Here is a 16,147-nt window from a genome sequence, read left to right as displayed (position 1 = left end):
ATTGGGTGGTATAATGTAGAGGATATTCGTTTTGGTAATCAGTTTATGCGCTTGACAAATGATAACAAGTTCTGCTTGTTTCCAATGATCAACTGTCTTTGTTCATGCAAGCTACTGTGATAGTGACTATGATTGCTCTTATTTGGGCACTACTTCAAATTTGGTTGGTAGTGGTAACTTTTCTTAATACTGTTCACTTTCTCTACTTTGATCATCTTTTAGCCTTATCATGGGAACACGTCAACCATTTTTTCCAACTCCATAATGTATTAATTTCTAGCATACTGGGACTTGTCCAGTTGCTCTTAATTTTCAGAACAGTAGGATGCTTGGTTGAAGATTTTGTCTGTCTTTGATGAACGGAGAATTGTTCGTCAAGCAGAACTTGTGTCATTTAAACAAGTATCCATGGACCTTTAACCTTTGATGATTGTTGTGGCTATTGAACACTCTAAGATAACAGATGAGTTGTTGGGAAAAATAATAATGTCTCATGCTTTAATGAATTTATTAGCAGGTGGAGTTCTCTTTGTGATAATTAGGATGAAATCGGATGGTGGCTTCACTGATGCATCGGGTTGCAAGTGTCACCTCTATTTGGGAGTAAAACTGATGCATTAATATTTGGTCATCCTTGTAGAGATAATTATTATTTCAAAATATACGGTGCCCTGACATCTTCAAATAGTGCTGCCATAGCTACACATAGGATTGGGGCAACAGTGCAACAATGCAAGATGATGATGATTCCTCCTGCGTTAAAACATATTGGTGCATTGGCCTTAGCAATTGGAGTGATGTTTTAGAGCATATGTAGGTGTATATAAATATCATTAAATGGGCAACACAAGTTCAAGGAATCCAGATCTATGAACCTTGAGGACAAGGTTCTGTCAAGAGGGATGGAATATAATGATAGAGATGGATATCGAATATAAATACTGGTCTTTAGACATTTAGTCTCTAAGGCTTAATTAATTACAGTTCTTGGGTCATTAGTTTACTTATTGTCAAATTCAGTCCTTAGTTATTTGTTGTTAAGAAGTGTTTTTGCATTCCTTTATATCCTTTTGTACTCGTTGCTTTTCCAGCTATGTTAATGAAATTGTTATCTTCTTCCATTGTATTTTTCTTCAGCTTTTCTTTTTCTTTTCCTTTCAAGTTTCATGACGATTCCACCATGGGAATCGTTACAGTTTGTGCCTTGTTTTGCCCCACAAATTCTCTCCTCATAGCTGTCTCATTCAACTAATACTCTATATTGTTCATATCTTCATTGGATCCTGTATCTTAGGACCAAAATAGGGACATAATGGTTCTATCCTACGAGTTAGTAATGTCCGCATGTGAATCGTTATCATCACTAGAGTCATGGTATGTTTATTCCTGACAAAAATCCGAACAAGAAAAAAACGAATGTGTTTATTAATAGTCATTTCATCAAATACATGCATTAAAATGAAGAAAAAAACGGATGTCAATAGGCCAACTTTAGAAACCAGGACAAATTCTGGTATAATTTTAGATATGAAGCCTTTGATATTTGGATCACACCACATTAGCAAAGGTTCTCTTTGATTAAACCGCTATTACCCATAAGAGAATTATCCCTCAGCTTTTGTTGATTCGAGTTAAGAATTACCCATAGATGGCATTGCATGCATTACACCGGCATTTTCTAAATCCACTGTGGAAATCAATCAGATCCAACAAACAGAACAAGGCAGCAATCAGAAAAAAGAAAGTCAAAATAATGTAGACCGCCATCCGTTTTGGAAAGAGTAGAAGTCAATCAAAGTCAAAATGAAGAGGACAAACCATCAGATTTTGAACCAAAACTAATCCAAAAAGAAAGGATTAATTTTAAGAATTGTTTAAAAAATAGGAGGATATCAACCACACGATTCATCATTGCTGATCAGTCAAAGCATTGAGTATGAAAGTGTACGTAAAGGCATCCTCCTGGAGCTTCTCAAATCTGCACCAGACAAGGAAGTAAGTTTAAAACTGTGACAAAACTAGATGTATGATTTTCTCTATGTTTCTCCTTTTTTGAAAAAATTTCTTGTATGACAATTGCTAAAAGAGAATGGAACTCTATAGATTTTAGTTTGAAAGTGGAATGAAAATACGAAAACCACATGCAATGATTATGAACTATATCGTGAAACTGGGTTCTCACAATCAAATTCTTGTTACTCCATTTTGTGCCTTAAACACAGAGAGTTCGGCAGGAAACTTGGGCAAATGGAAATATGAATGACTTGGAGAAGCTATTTACGAATTATCTCACTCAACTTTGTGCATTCTCCATTTTCCATCGGACCATTTACAAATTTTCAAATTGTCATAATGCAAAAATAACAGACAGTTAAGAATTAGGAATTTTCTTACTTATAAAACCCGAAAAACTTTGAAGGAATTTCAATGACTTCGTCCGTCCTAAAAGAAAGATATTTAGTGAATCTTTTTTATTGGTATAAAAAGAACATTGTAGATAATGTTGTATTTTGCCTGAATTGTACTTCTGATGAGATGTACTTCTTTGCATGCACTGGATGCATATCAATAAAATTTCATTACTTCATCAAAAAAAGAGAACACCGAAGCATTATCTCAAGAAGGGAATCCAAGTCCTTAGATAGGAAAAGGCCTTTTTTCCTCTTTTATATATTCTTTAACCTTTTAAAGTCAAAATGGAAAAGAAAAAAAGACATCGGTTTCGGCCCTACTGTATGAAGAGCACGTTTACTTTGAAGTTGCTTCGCTTCACCGGCGTGGAGCGAGGACCCCTCACTTATGCTTCATTGCTTTATGTGTCGAATAGATGGATTTTAATAGCATTAGTATGAGACTATGATCTTAATTCCAGAAAGCAGAAATATACTTCAGATCCAGAAAAAATCTTGATAAGCCATGTATCTTCCATACATATTCAAAGAGGAAGAAGCAAAGAAATATAGGAGAAGATAATGATCTGCTTCTTCTCAAATTCCTGGAGCTTCCAAACATGGAGGATTAAGCAGTTTCCTACGGTTATTAGAAGAAGCTATTTGTTAGCAATTTATTAAGGTTAGTAGAAGATATCTATCTTTATCCTAACTTAGTTATGGAATAGTTATGGTCAGCCTATTATATAAATAATAGATCTTGTAATGTGTAGGTATATGGTAATTATCCTTTATATGTAGACAGATTGTTCTGTAAAATATGAGATGTTTGTGTCTCTCTATTATTAATAATATCAGTGTATTTTCTTTCTCTATTTCCATTATAAAAATCTCTGCTCCTATCATTGGTATCAGAGCAGTAAGATCTGCCATGGTGAACACACGGACCAACGCTCCCACAGCAAACTCATCATTCTGACTGTTGATCCGATCACCCAACAATTGACGACTATAGCAACGAAATTGGAGGCCACAGATGCTTTGGCCACTGATGTCGCTGTCTTGAAGGCACAAAACAGTCAGAACCAGCATGGTGCAGGCGATAACAATGGAGATCACAACAATAAAAGGGAAAGCTAAAGCACCAGAGGATGGCGAGGTTGATATCACTTGGTGGCATCGAGAAACTTCCCGTCATTCGCAGACAAAAATGGAATTTTCGAAGTATGAGAGAGGTGATCCTCGAGGTTGGATTCTGAAAGCAGAGAAGTATTTTCAGTACTATCAAATGCCTAAAGATTGCAAGGTTGATGTGGCTTCTATATTCTGGAACGGTGCTTGAGTATAGGCAGGACTTTGCAAAACAAGCCTTCAGCTTCACGAACATCCTCAACAACCACTCGAAAGTTCTTCCATTCTCAATCAACAACCACTTTGAAGCTTCAAGGCACTCTTTGTGGGCGTAAAGTGTTGATGTTGGTGGACACTGGCTCTACGCATTATTTTGTAGCAAAAGGAATTGTCACAGAACTTGAGTTGGCTGTCCAAGATCTTCCCACCTTTGTTGTTCAGATAGGCAATGGTAAAATTGTCAAATGCAACAGAGTTTGTAAGGGCCTGTAAGTAGAGCTTTCTGATTTGGCCATCACGCAAGATTTTTTCCCCTTTTTCTTTGGCGGCACAAACATTATGCTGGGTATACAATGGCTAGCATCCCTGAACACAGTACAAGCGAATTGGAACGAGATGTTTCTAATCTTCCAATAAATGAGAAAAAATACTAACGGCAAGGTGTTCCTCATAAAACAGACACAACAACATATTTTCAATCTTTTTAGGTAATATCCCTACTTCACAATTGATGCAACAGCTCCTCATTGAGTTTAACAGTGTGTTTTCATAACCTAATTCCCTGCCCCCTTTTTGCAATTTCACCCATTCTATCCCTTTACTTCCTAACTCAAAACCTCCCAATCTACGTCCATATCATTATCCTTTCTCCCAAAAATCTGAAATTGAAAAACAAGTCTCTATCTTGTTGCAATCTGGATTCATTCTTCCTAGTTCCAGCCCATTTGCGAGTCCTGTCCTATTAGTTAAGAAAAAAGATAATAGTTGGCGTATGTGTGTTGACTACTGCAGCCTTAACCAAATCACTATCCCAGATAAATACCTTATACCCAACATCGATGAACTACTTGATGAACTCCATGGGTCAACCATATTCTTAAGGTAGATTTACGTTCAGGCTACCATCAAATTCGTGTAAATCCTTCGGACATTCCTAAAACTACTTTTCGCACTCATTCTGGCTACTATGAGTATATCGTCATGCCTTATGGCTTGATAATGATCCATCTTCATTCCAAACTGCTATGAATGATCTTTTCTGCCCCTACTTGCGTAAATTCGTTCTTGTCTTTTTTGATGATATTCTAATCTATAGTCCTACCATCCAGCAACACTATGAACACCTTCGAACAACCTTTAACCTTCTATCTAGCAATTCTTAATTTGCCAATCCAAAAAAATATCTATTTGGCCAACCTCAAATTGGATTTCTGGGTCACACTGTTTCCCTTGCAGGAGTGGCGGTTGATGACAAGGTTGTTGTTGTGTTACATTGGCCATTGCCTAAATGTGTTAAAGAGCTACATGGTTTTTTGGGTTTGACTGGGTATTATCAGCGCTTTGTGCGTAACTATAGCATGTTGGCTCGCCCTTTTACTGAATTGACTAAGAAAGATGCATTTCATTGGGACAATCATACTATTGCTGCTTTCCAACAGTTAAAAAGTCTTAATTTCAGTTCTTGTTTTGCGTCTTCCAGATTTTACCCAGCCTTCTACGGTGGAGTGTGATGCTTCCACCGCAGGAATTGGTGCCATTTTGTTGCAGAAGGAATATCCCATCGCATATTTCAGTAAAAGCTTGTCCTTTTCTAATAGAATCAAATCTGCCTATGACAGAAAACTCTTAGCCTTGTTATTGGCTTTGCAGAAATGGAAACATTGTTTATTGGGGCGTCATTTCTTTGTAAAGAATAGTCTGAAATAGTCTGAAATACTTGTTGGATCAACGAATTACCACGACAGAACAACAACGCTTTTGCTGAAGCTTCTGTGATTTCACCATTATTTATAAGTCTAGCGTGAAAATATTAGAGCAGATGCTCTTTCTCGTAGGCCTCATTTTGCAAGTTTTTTAGCTTTAGCTATTCCTGTTTCAATGGATTTCGGAAAGTTGCAAGCCAAGTTACACTCAAATCCTTACACGAAAGAGCTCTCTTTACAAAAGCTTAAAGATCCGATTTCTCTTCCGGATTTTCAGGTGTCGTCTAATCTTCTATATACAAGTCTCGCCTGATCATTCTTGATGATGCTTCTCTTAAAGCTAAGATATTGTCTGAGGTTCATGATTCTCATGTTGGAGGACATGGCGGTTACTTAGAAACTCTTAAACGGGTTTCAGAGGGTTTTTATTGTCTCCATTTGAAAGAAGGAAGTCAAGCATTATGTCACAAAATTGAGACTCTAGCTCCAGCTGGCCTTCTACAACCTCTTCCTGTTCCAGAGCGTGTTTGGGAAGATATTTCACTAAATTTCATTGTCGGCCTTCCAAAATCCTGTGGAATTGATACGGTGTCGGTGGTAGTGGATCGCTTCAGCAAATACAACCATTTCATTGGCTTGTCTCATCCATTTACTGCTAAATTTGTGGCTGGCCTTTGTTGCAAAGAAATTGTCCGGCTTCATTGCATCCCGCGTTCTATTTTGTCTTATCGTACCATTGTTTTCCTTAGTTCTTTCTGGCAGGAACTCTTTCGCCTCAGTAATACTCGTCTTCGCATGGGCGCTTTCTATCATCCTCGATCTGGTGGTCAAGCTGAGGTCGTCAATCGTTGTTTAGAGTCATACCTGCGTTGCTTTGTCCATGACCAGCCTCTCCAATGGAGTAAGTTTCTTGCTTGGGCTGAATTTTCCTTCAATACTAGGTATCACACTTCAACTGGTTATTATCCATTCAAAATTGTGTATGGACGAGACCCCTCATTACTGCATCCTTATCATTCGGGCGACACTAATATTGCAGACCTTGAAGAATAGATGCCGACTCGAGATGCTAAGATGAAAGCACATGCAGATTCTCTAAGCGCAGAGATCTCTCTTTTAATGTTGGTGATGCTGTCCTTTTATGTATTCAACCATATCGTCAAAAGTCCTTAGCCAATCGCTCATTTCAGAAGTTGTCGCCTCGTTTCTTTGGCCCTTACAAGGTCATTCGCAAAGTGGGTCATGTTGCCTATGAACTTGAACTCCTAGCAAGCTCTAAAATACATCTTATCTTCCATGTTTCTCTCTTAAAGCCTGCGCTTGGTTCTGATTTGCCTTCCCAGCCACCGGAACTACCATTAAATTATGAAGGCAAGCTCATTCTTTCACCCGAACAGGTTCTTGATCATCATTGGGGATCACCAACAACTAATCTTCAACTTGAATTCAATGGGTTAGTCGACCTCTCGAAGAAGCTAGTTGGGAAAATTATGATCTGTTAGCTGCAAAATTTCCCGACTTTTCCCTTTAGGACAAACCCTCTTTCCAGGAGGGTGTACTAATAAGCCACAAGTTAGATAGTTATGCATACATAATTCTAGTACCATATGTAATAGGAGTAGAATATGTATTTTATAGAGGGGCTCATTGTATCATTGTTAATATATCAATAATATTGTTCCCCTATATTATTTCTCACATGGTATGAGAGCATCGGTGAGAAACTCCGGAAAGGTCGGACAATCGCTGTGCATCAACTTCCGGCGACTTTTTATAGATCTGATTGCATCACCTCTTTGTCGGTGAGTGTTGTGCTAAAACCAATACCACCAACATACTCGGAAAGCCCCAGCGACCAAATCCTAAGAAACCAGTCCGGCAAAAACACTCCCATGCGCTGTCACGCGCGGCTAGAAGCTCTAACGTCGGCGACGCGTCCGTCACACGCGCCGGCGCGTGGACCCTATTCCGGCCAGTTTTTGACGAAAGTCCTTTTGGACAGTGTGTTCGCCCATCAATTTCGAGCCTACTCATCATATTTTCTTTTTATTCCGATCACTTCAATTTGTTTCGGCAACTATAGTGATTTTTCCGACATAAATAGTGATTTTCCGGCAAAAACATTGTATCCTTCCATGTTTCAGCGAGATACAGTTGATTAATTTTATTATTTGTTTCTAGACCTCTCTCCAATCCAACGATGTCTTCGAGATTTGATGTACTTGGTTCTAACAACACATGTTCTGGAAATTCAGCCTTTATGATTACTTCTGAACCCCTACTTGGGTGTTCAAATTATTTATCTTGGGTTTCGGCTGTCGAGTTGTGGTGTAAAGGTCAAGATATTCAAGATCACTTGACAAAAAAGGCTAGTGATGGAGATGAAAAGGCCAACGCACAGTGGGCAAAGATCGATACGAATTTATGTAGTATGTTGTGGCGATCTATTGATTCTAGGTTGATGCCTTTGTTTCGTCCATTCCAGGGATATCATTTAGTTTGGGAAAAGGCTCGTAGTTTATACACTAATGACATATCTCGTTTCTATGATGTGATATCGCGGATGACAAATATAAAGAAATAGGAATTAGATATGTCTACTTACTTGGGACAAGTACAGGCAGTTATGGAGGAATTTGAGAAGTTAATGCCAGTTTCTGTTAGTGTTGAAAAGCAACAAGAGCAACGACAAAAGATGTTTCTAGTTCTTACACTCGTTGGACTTCCTAATGACCTTGATTCAGTACGTGACCAGATTTTGGCTAGTCTGATTGTCCCTACAGTTGATGAACTATTCTTTCGATTACTTTGCTTTGCTGCAGCGCCCAATCACATAGTGATCTCACCACAAACAGCTGACTCCTCTGTTCTAGCATCCCAGACAATGGAAAATCGGGTCTCACAGCCTATGGAGAATAGACGAGGAGGTCATTTTGGAAGGTCTCGACCCAAGTGTTCTTATTGTAGTAGGCTTGGACAATCTCGTGAGGTGTGTTACTCTATGCATGGTCGACCACTTAAAAATGCTCATATTGCTCAAACAGAGACTGCAGGTAACCGGAGGTTTTCTTTATCTGAAGGGGAATATAATGAGCTCCTTCAGTATCAAGCAAGTAAGCAGACACCTCCACAAGTAGCCTCTATTGCTCAGACTGATACTTGTGTTACTGGTAAGTCCTTTGCTTGTGTTTCCCGGTCTACTACTCTTGGACCGTGGGTCATGGACTCAGACGCTCACTTTTGTCAAATATTGTTTAGTCACAGTCTTTTCCCAATGTTACTTTAGCCAATGGAGTCCAAAAAAAAGCCAAAGGAGTTGGACAAGCTAATCCCTTATCCTTTGTCACTTTAGATTCTATTCTTTATGTCCCTGATTGTCCTTTTAATCTTGCATATGTTAGTCGGTTAACTCGTGCTCCCCATTGTGGTATATATTTTATTGATGACTCTTTTGTTATGCAGGACCGCAGTACGGGACAGACGATTGGCACTGGGCATGAATCACAAGGCCATTACTACCTTGACTCACTCAATCCTTCCACAACATGTCCAGTTACAGATCCTCCAGATCTAATTCATATACGCTTAGGACATCCAAGTTTATCCAAGCTTCAAAAGATGGTGCCTAGTTTATCTAGTTTGTCTACATTAGATTGTGAATCGTGTCAACTTGGGAAACATACCCGAGCCACCTTTTCGCGTAATGTTGAGAGTCGTGCAAAGTCTGATTTTTCTTTAATTCATTCTGATATATGAGGTCCGAGTAGAGTCAGTTCAACCTGAGAATTTCGTTATTTTGTAAGTTTCATTAATGATTACACAAGATGTACTTGGATTTTCCCAATGAAAGATCGTTCTGAGTTATTTTCTATATTCCAGAGTTTTTGTGTTGAAATAAAAAATCAATTTGGCGTTTCTATTCGCATCTTTCGTAGTGATAATGCCTTAGAAAACTTATCCTCCAATTTCAACAGTTTATGACTTCCCAAGGAATTATTAATCAGACATCTTGTCTGTATAACCCTCAGCAGAATGGGGTAGCAGAGAGAAAGAATAGACACCTCATTGAGACTGCTCGCACACTTCTAATTGAGTCTCATGTTCCACTGCGTTTTTGGGGCGATGTAGTTCTCAGGGCTCGTTATCTGATTAATCGGATGCCTTCATCTTCCATCCATACTAAGATTCCGTATTCAGTATTATTTCCTCAGTCAACTTTATACTTTCTTCCCCCTCATGTGTTTGGGAGCACATGTTTCGTTCATAACTTAGCTCCCGGAAAAGATAAGTTAGCTCCTCAAGCTCTCAAGTGTGTCTTCCTTGGTTATTCTCGAGTTCAAAGGGGATATTGTTGCTTTTCACGTGATCTTCGATACCTAATGTCAGCTGATGTCACATATTTTGAGTCTCCACCTTACTTTACCTCTTCTAATCATCTTGGTATATCAGAATTCTTACCTATATCGACTCTTGAGGAGTTTACTATAACTCCTTCTACATCTTCCCCACAGAAGTCTTACCCATACCGACCATTGTGGAATCTAGTGTTGCTACTCCTAGATCCCAGCCACAGGAACAACACTTTTGACTTACCATTGTCGTCTGTGTCCGTCCTGCACCTAATCCTTCTCCTACTGCGGACTCGTCTCCTCCAAGTCCATCGATTGCACTTCGGAAAGGTACACGGACCACACTTAATTCTAATCCCCATTATGCCGGTTTAAGTTATCATCGTCTGTCATCACCCCATTATGCTTTGTATCTTCTTTGTCCTCTGTTTCCATTTCTAAGTCTACAGATGAAGCATTGTCTCATCCACGATGGCAACAGGCTATGATTGACGAGGTGTCTACTTTACATACGAGTGGTACTTGAGAGCTTGCTCCTCTTCCTTCAGGTAAATCTACGATTGGTTGTCGTTGAATTTATGTAGTCGAGGTTGGTTCAGATAACCAGGTTGATCGACTTGAGGGTCGTCTTGTTGCCAAAGAATATACTCAGATATTTGGGCTCGATTAAAGTGATATTTTCTCTAGTGTGGCTAAAATAGCATCAGTTCGCCTTTTTCTATCCATGGCTGCTGTTCACCATTGGCCTCTATCAATTGTACATTAAGAATGTTTTTCTTCACAGTGATCTTAGGATGAAGTTTATATGGAGCAACCACCTGATTTTGTTGCTCGGGGGAAGTCTATTGGCCTTGTATGCCGCTTGCGCCGGTCACTTTATGGTCTAAAGCAGTCTTCTCGAGCGTGGTTTTGTAACTTCAGCACTGTTATTCAAGAATTTGGCAGGACTCATAGTGAAGCTGATCACTTTGTATTTTATTGGCATTCTGCCTCAAATCTCTATATTTATCGGGTGGCTTATGTTGATGATATTGTTATTACCGGCAATGATCAGGATGGTATTACTAGGTTGAAGCAACATCTCTTTCAACACTTTCAGACTAAGGATCTGGGCAGATTAAAGTATTTTCTGGTATTGAGGTCGCTCAATTTAGCTCAGGTATTGTGATCTCACAAAGGAAGTATGCCTTAGACATTTTTTAGGAGACAGGAATGACAGGTTGTAAACATGTTGACGCTCCAATGGATCTGAATTCTGAACTTCTACCAGGACAGGGGGAGCCGCTTAGCGATCCTGCAAATATAGGTGGCTGGTTGGTAAATTAAATTACCTCATTGTGACTAGACCAAACATTTCCTTTCATGTGAGTGTTGTAAGTCGGTTTATGGATTCTCCCTGTGATAGTCGTTGAGATGCAGTCGTCTGCATTCTTCGGTATATAAAGTCAGCTCCAGACAAAGGGTTATTATTTGAGGATCGAGGCCATGAGCAAATCATTGGATACTCAAATGTTGATTGGGCAACGTCTGGATATTGTGTTTTAGTAGGAGGTAATTTAGTGTCGTAGAAGAGCAGGAAACAGAATGTGGTTGCTCGGTCTAGTGCAGAAGCAGAATATCGAGCAATGGCTATGGCAACATGTGAGATAGTCTGGATCGAACAGTTGCTTAAGGAGTTGAAATTTGGTGAAATTGGCCAAATGGAATTTGTGTGTGATAATTAAGCTACCCTTCATATTGCATCAAATCAGGTGTTCCATGAGAGAACTAAACACATTGAGATTGACTGTCACTTCGTCAAAGAAAAGATACTCTCAGGAGATATTACTACAAAGTTTGTGAAGTCGAATGTTCAGATTGCAGATATTTTCACCAAGTCCCTCACTGGTCCTCGTATTAGTTACATGTGTAACAAGCTCGGTACATATGATTTGTATGCACCAGCTTGGAGTGATAGATAGTTATGTGTAAATAATCCTAGTACCATATGTAGTAAGAGTAGAATATGTATTATATATAGGGCTCATTGTATCATTGTTAATACATCAATAATATTTTTTCCGTGTATTATTTCTCACACCACATATCTTCCATACTTCTTTAAGGAGGAAGAAGCAAAGAAATATAGTATAAGATAATGATCTACTTCTTCTCAAATTCCTGGAGCTTTCAAACATGGAGGATTAAGTAGTTTCCTACAGTTATTAGAAGAAGCTATATGGTTAGCAGTTTGTTATGGTCACTAGAAGTTATCTATATTTATCCTAACTTGGTCATGGAGTAGTTATGGTCAACCTATTATATAAATAATAGATCTAGTAATGTGTTGTGTGGTAATTATCCTTTATATGCAGACTGATTGTTCTGTGAGATACGAGATGCTTGTATCTCTCTATGATAAATAATATCAGTGTATTTTCTCTCTCTTTTCCATTATTAAATCTTTGCTCCTATCACGTCTCACACTTTGGTTAGAGCTTTCATATTTACATTTTTAGGATGGAGTAAAATTTTCTCAAAAAAGAGATGTTTGCTTAAGACCCGAAACGATCTCCTGGGTTTTCTGTCATTCCGGTATCATACACACATCGGAGACTCTATACTAACTAAACAAAAGGCCCGAACAAAGAATGTAAGTCCCACTGGTAGGAAAATCCAGTCATAAATCTAGGGCAAAAATAACTAATAGAAAAGATTGCGGTCATAAAGCTAGTTAAAAAATCATACCTTCCAGATTTTGAAAAATGTCCTGCACCCATTTCACATTTGAGCAAGAGTAAATTATCATCCGTCTTCATATCTCTCAACTTGGCTACAAACTTGGCTGGCTCAGAGTACATAACACGTGGATCTGTCACAATTTCAGACCTCATGTTAAATCAAAAGTAGAAATATCTACACAAGTGACTGAAGATTAATCCTTTATTTCATGGTTATTCCACAAAATTTGTGTTATGGTAGATATAAGCCAATATATATCAGTCTGATCTGATCCATTTCTGATTGCATCCATATTTATAGCCAAGCTTCCTTAGTCCCTATAAAAGACAAGTACATACTTACGGACTATAAGAAACTTACTCTGGAACTAGGAATTCTCCATATCTCATTCTTTTCCTTACACTGACATACAAGTCTACACCTAAAGACACCTGACATACACTGAATCTATGTAGATGTACCAACGACAAACCAACCTTAATCCCAATTAGTTGGTTTTACCTATGGATACTTTGCTTTCACGTACTCCATTCTTCCCTGAGTTCCTCATGGATTGTTACTAAGAAATTATAAACAATGTCCCTCATATGATTTTACGACTACCTCATTGAATTTTAATACTACTAATTATCAGTGTCACACACACAACAAATGACTGACGCATTCAGATGTCCGCATAGGACATAACAAAACCATCTAATGCGACCTATTATTGTATATCCTATACGTACTACCTTAGACCTTCTATTAGATGTGTTCATCTCTATTATTGTGTGATCTGGTATGATCACATATCCATCCTAGCAGCATTTCTATGATACTCGCTGTGCAGATATGCTGAGCCTCAAATTTTTACACAGCTCATATTGTAGATACATTCGGCCTTAGAGGTCCAACATTCCATGTAACATCACTGTCTAACAACTCTTAATGGAGCCAACTCCATCCACAATTCAAAAGCATGATAGAGGAAATGAACATCACTAAAGCCTTCTTCCCCATTCCCATACACTTTTCCCCTTTCTATCATATAGCTTCAAAACTGTGAACTGCTGCGCGGGCTTGCTTTGCACTTACCATTCAAACCAGCTGTAACGAGAATGTCCGGATAGTTCTGTGCTTTGACCTGTGAGAATAAAAAGGACAAAAGAAAAAGCCAAAGACAAGTTGAGTTGACAACATAAGAAACTAAAGTGTACTTTCCTGATTGACTTGCTCAATGCACGAACCTTAAAGTATTCTCTTGGGAGGGTGTATATATTACTTACATTATCAACAGGGGAATATGACTTTATATAGGAATAGAATTCTTCCTTACGTGGATCACCCCATTCCTGTGGCAAATGAAGAGATTAAATGTCAATCACAAACTTCAAGATAATCAATCTTCCAAGTGCTTCAAATGTTAATTAGAGCCAAGGCATCATAATTCGATTCTCCCAACTCCTCAAACACACCTTAAGCACATTTGGATCTCACAACTCCTTAAACACATTTGGATCCATGTTATTGTAAAAATTTACTACTACAATTAACAGTTTCGCCACGGGGAAAACATGAAACATAAGTCCCAATGCCTCCACCAAAGTGCACTCTCAGATACAATGTCGTTAACACATCCTCATAGTTATCATCTAAATAAATTTCAGATGGAGAATCCACACCAATGAACGTCATGCCACTTAATATTTTTCAATAAGTTAGACAAACAGATTTTTAAGTAGAGATCTAACCACCCACTCTGAAGTTGTTAATGGAATAGTTGGATCAAGCATTGTAGTTACAACATCTACAAAAGGAACCCCAGCAACAGCGGCTTTAAACAAATCAGGCCGCATATTAACAACAGCACCGATCAGCAATCCACCTGCACTTCTTCCATTGATACAAAGTTTTTCCTTGGAACAGTACTTCTTGTCTATTAAATACTCCGCACACGCAATGAAATCTGTGAAGGTATTTTTCTTTTTTAACAGTTTCCCATTTTCATACCATTGCCTCCCCATTTCACCACCTCCACGAATGTGAGCAATAGTATAAATGAAACCCCTGTCTAACAAAGACAACCGTGACGCCTTGAAAGTGGGATCAATACATATCTGTTAGGAATATGACATTTGCAGCGTCAGTGAAGAATGGTCAAGCTAAAAGTATTAAACAGCAAATTAAGGGCTATAACCTTGCAGAAAAAACAAGAAAGAACAAATCTTCAGGAATTCGAATTCCATATTTGACAAACAGCAGAATTTACATCAATTCAATTAGAAAGCCATGAACTGTTGGTGAACTTTCATTTATACCGAGGACGATATGTCTGCTTTTCTTGTACTCTATTTTAAAGAAGGAAAAAACGAAAGTTTTTGTTCGATAGTATAACAAAGACTTCACATTAAAACCACACGTGAATACCCATAGGCTACATAATCAAGCCATTCTTTAAAAAATTGACATTTTGACTCCTAAATTCATGTGTGCATTGTATTATCAATCTTTTCATATAACAACATTGCATTTTTTACCTGAAATATTTTTCTGCAAAGAGTAGCCTGCTCAAACTTTTGCTCCATTTATACAATGCTCATCCGTACAAAAAGTAATATGATACACAACTTCTCCATCTAAGATCGGCGAAATTCCATAAATGTCCATAAAAGCAAAAAATCAAACACGACTAAGTGCAGTTAAACTAACACGACAAAGAAATATTGACATTCTTCATTCAAATAAACAAGGAACTGAAGAAAAAAGGAAAAACGTACAGTAGTACTCCACATTTAGTTACACAATAATATATTAAATATTCTTTAATGGATGAAAATGGAAAATTTCTTAATCCCAATCCATGTCGTAACATTATTTAACTGTATTAGCAATTAATCACCTCGTAGGATCCATAACCATAAAGAAGCAATGGATCTGAGCCATCAAGCTTTACAAGATCTTTTCGATAGATTATTGATATAGGTATCTGTATGCCATCTGAAGCAGTAGCCCATTGCCTCTCAGTTACATAATTTGATGCATCAAAGCCTCCCAGTACCTAAATAAGAGAGTGAAATGAACCATTACAACTAATAACGAAATTTCAATAACCATTAGTTGATGATCAAAAAAAGTGAAAAAGTTCCAAAAACGCAAATAACCAAAAGAGCTTACATAAGACTGCTATATCTCTCATATTCCAAGTAAGATATTTCAAAGAGATGACCAAAAAGTTCTATTTTTAAAGATGATCAAAATGTTCTGAACATCAGAAGCATGTAATATGCATGCAAATACTTCTAATCACATCAGTAAGCAACCAAAAATAAGCTAAAAGAATGAAAATTTCAAAAACTTTTATGACATAAAATCGGAGTGAGAACACAGAATATACGTGTGTATCTATTTCTACGTATTAAAAAAAGTAACAATTTCCAAGGCAAGGAGATGATTTCTGAAAAGTACTACTCCCTCTGTCCCAATTTATGTATCATACTTTCCTTTTTAGTCTGTCTCAGAAAGAATGTCATACTTCCTTATTAAGAAACATTTTAATTTTGAAATTCCTACTTTACCCTTAATGAGATAATTTATAGCCACATGTATATTTATGGTTTGCTTTAGACCACACGTTTCAAAAGTCCTCCTTTCT

The 16,147-nt window shown here is 37.9% G+C and overlaps 1 protein-coding gene across 4 annotated transcripts in view; it reads right to left on the bottom strand.

Moving 5' to 3' along the window:
* Positions 1 to 1,674: 1,674 nt before the first annotated feature.
* The window catches only part of LOC107828831 (uncharacterized), a 37,326-nt gene continuing 22,853 nt past the window's right edge, over positions 1,675 to 16,147 (bottom strand). Inside the window, exons 6-12 of one of the 4 annotated variants that reach the window (XR_012697361.1) lie at positions 15,395 to 15,553; positions 14,247 to 14,612; positions 13,782 to 13,847; positions 13,591 to 13,639; positions 12,520 to 12,643; positions 3,536 to 4,106; positions 3,204 to 3,447 (exon numbers count right to left, since the gene is read on the bottom strand). Coding sequence is in view for 3 of the 4 variants with exons in the window: in XM_075226620.1 (XP_075082721.1) it covers positions 3,959 to 4,106; positions 12,520 to 12,643; positions 13,591 to 13,639; positions 13,782 to 13,847; positions 14,247 to 14,612; positions 15,395 to 15,553 (912 nt within the window). In the remaining variant the exon portion in view is untranslated. Of the gene's footprint in view, positions 1,979 to 2,885; positions 3,031 to 3,203; positions 4,107 to 12,519; positions 12,644 to 13,590; positions 13,640 to 13,781; positions 13,848 to 14,246; positions 14,613 to 15,394; positions 15,554 to 16,147 lie in introns of those variants that run through there. The other 3 variants (XM_075226622.1, XM_075226621.1, XM_075226620.1) reach the window with 3 other exon arrangements.

This window comes from Nicotiana tabacum, chromosome 12 (assembly GCF_000715075.1).
Source record: "Nicotiana tabacum cultivar K326 chromosome 12, ASM71507v2, whole genome shotgun sequence".
NCBI classification, from domain to species: Eukaryota; Viridiplantae; Streptophyta; class Magnoliopsida; order Solanales; family Solanaceae; genus Nicotiana; species Nicotiana tabacum.
The sequence above is the reverse complement of the archived record's forward strand: the minus strand, read 5'-3'. Positions and strand labels throughout refer to the sequence as shown.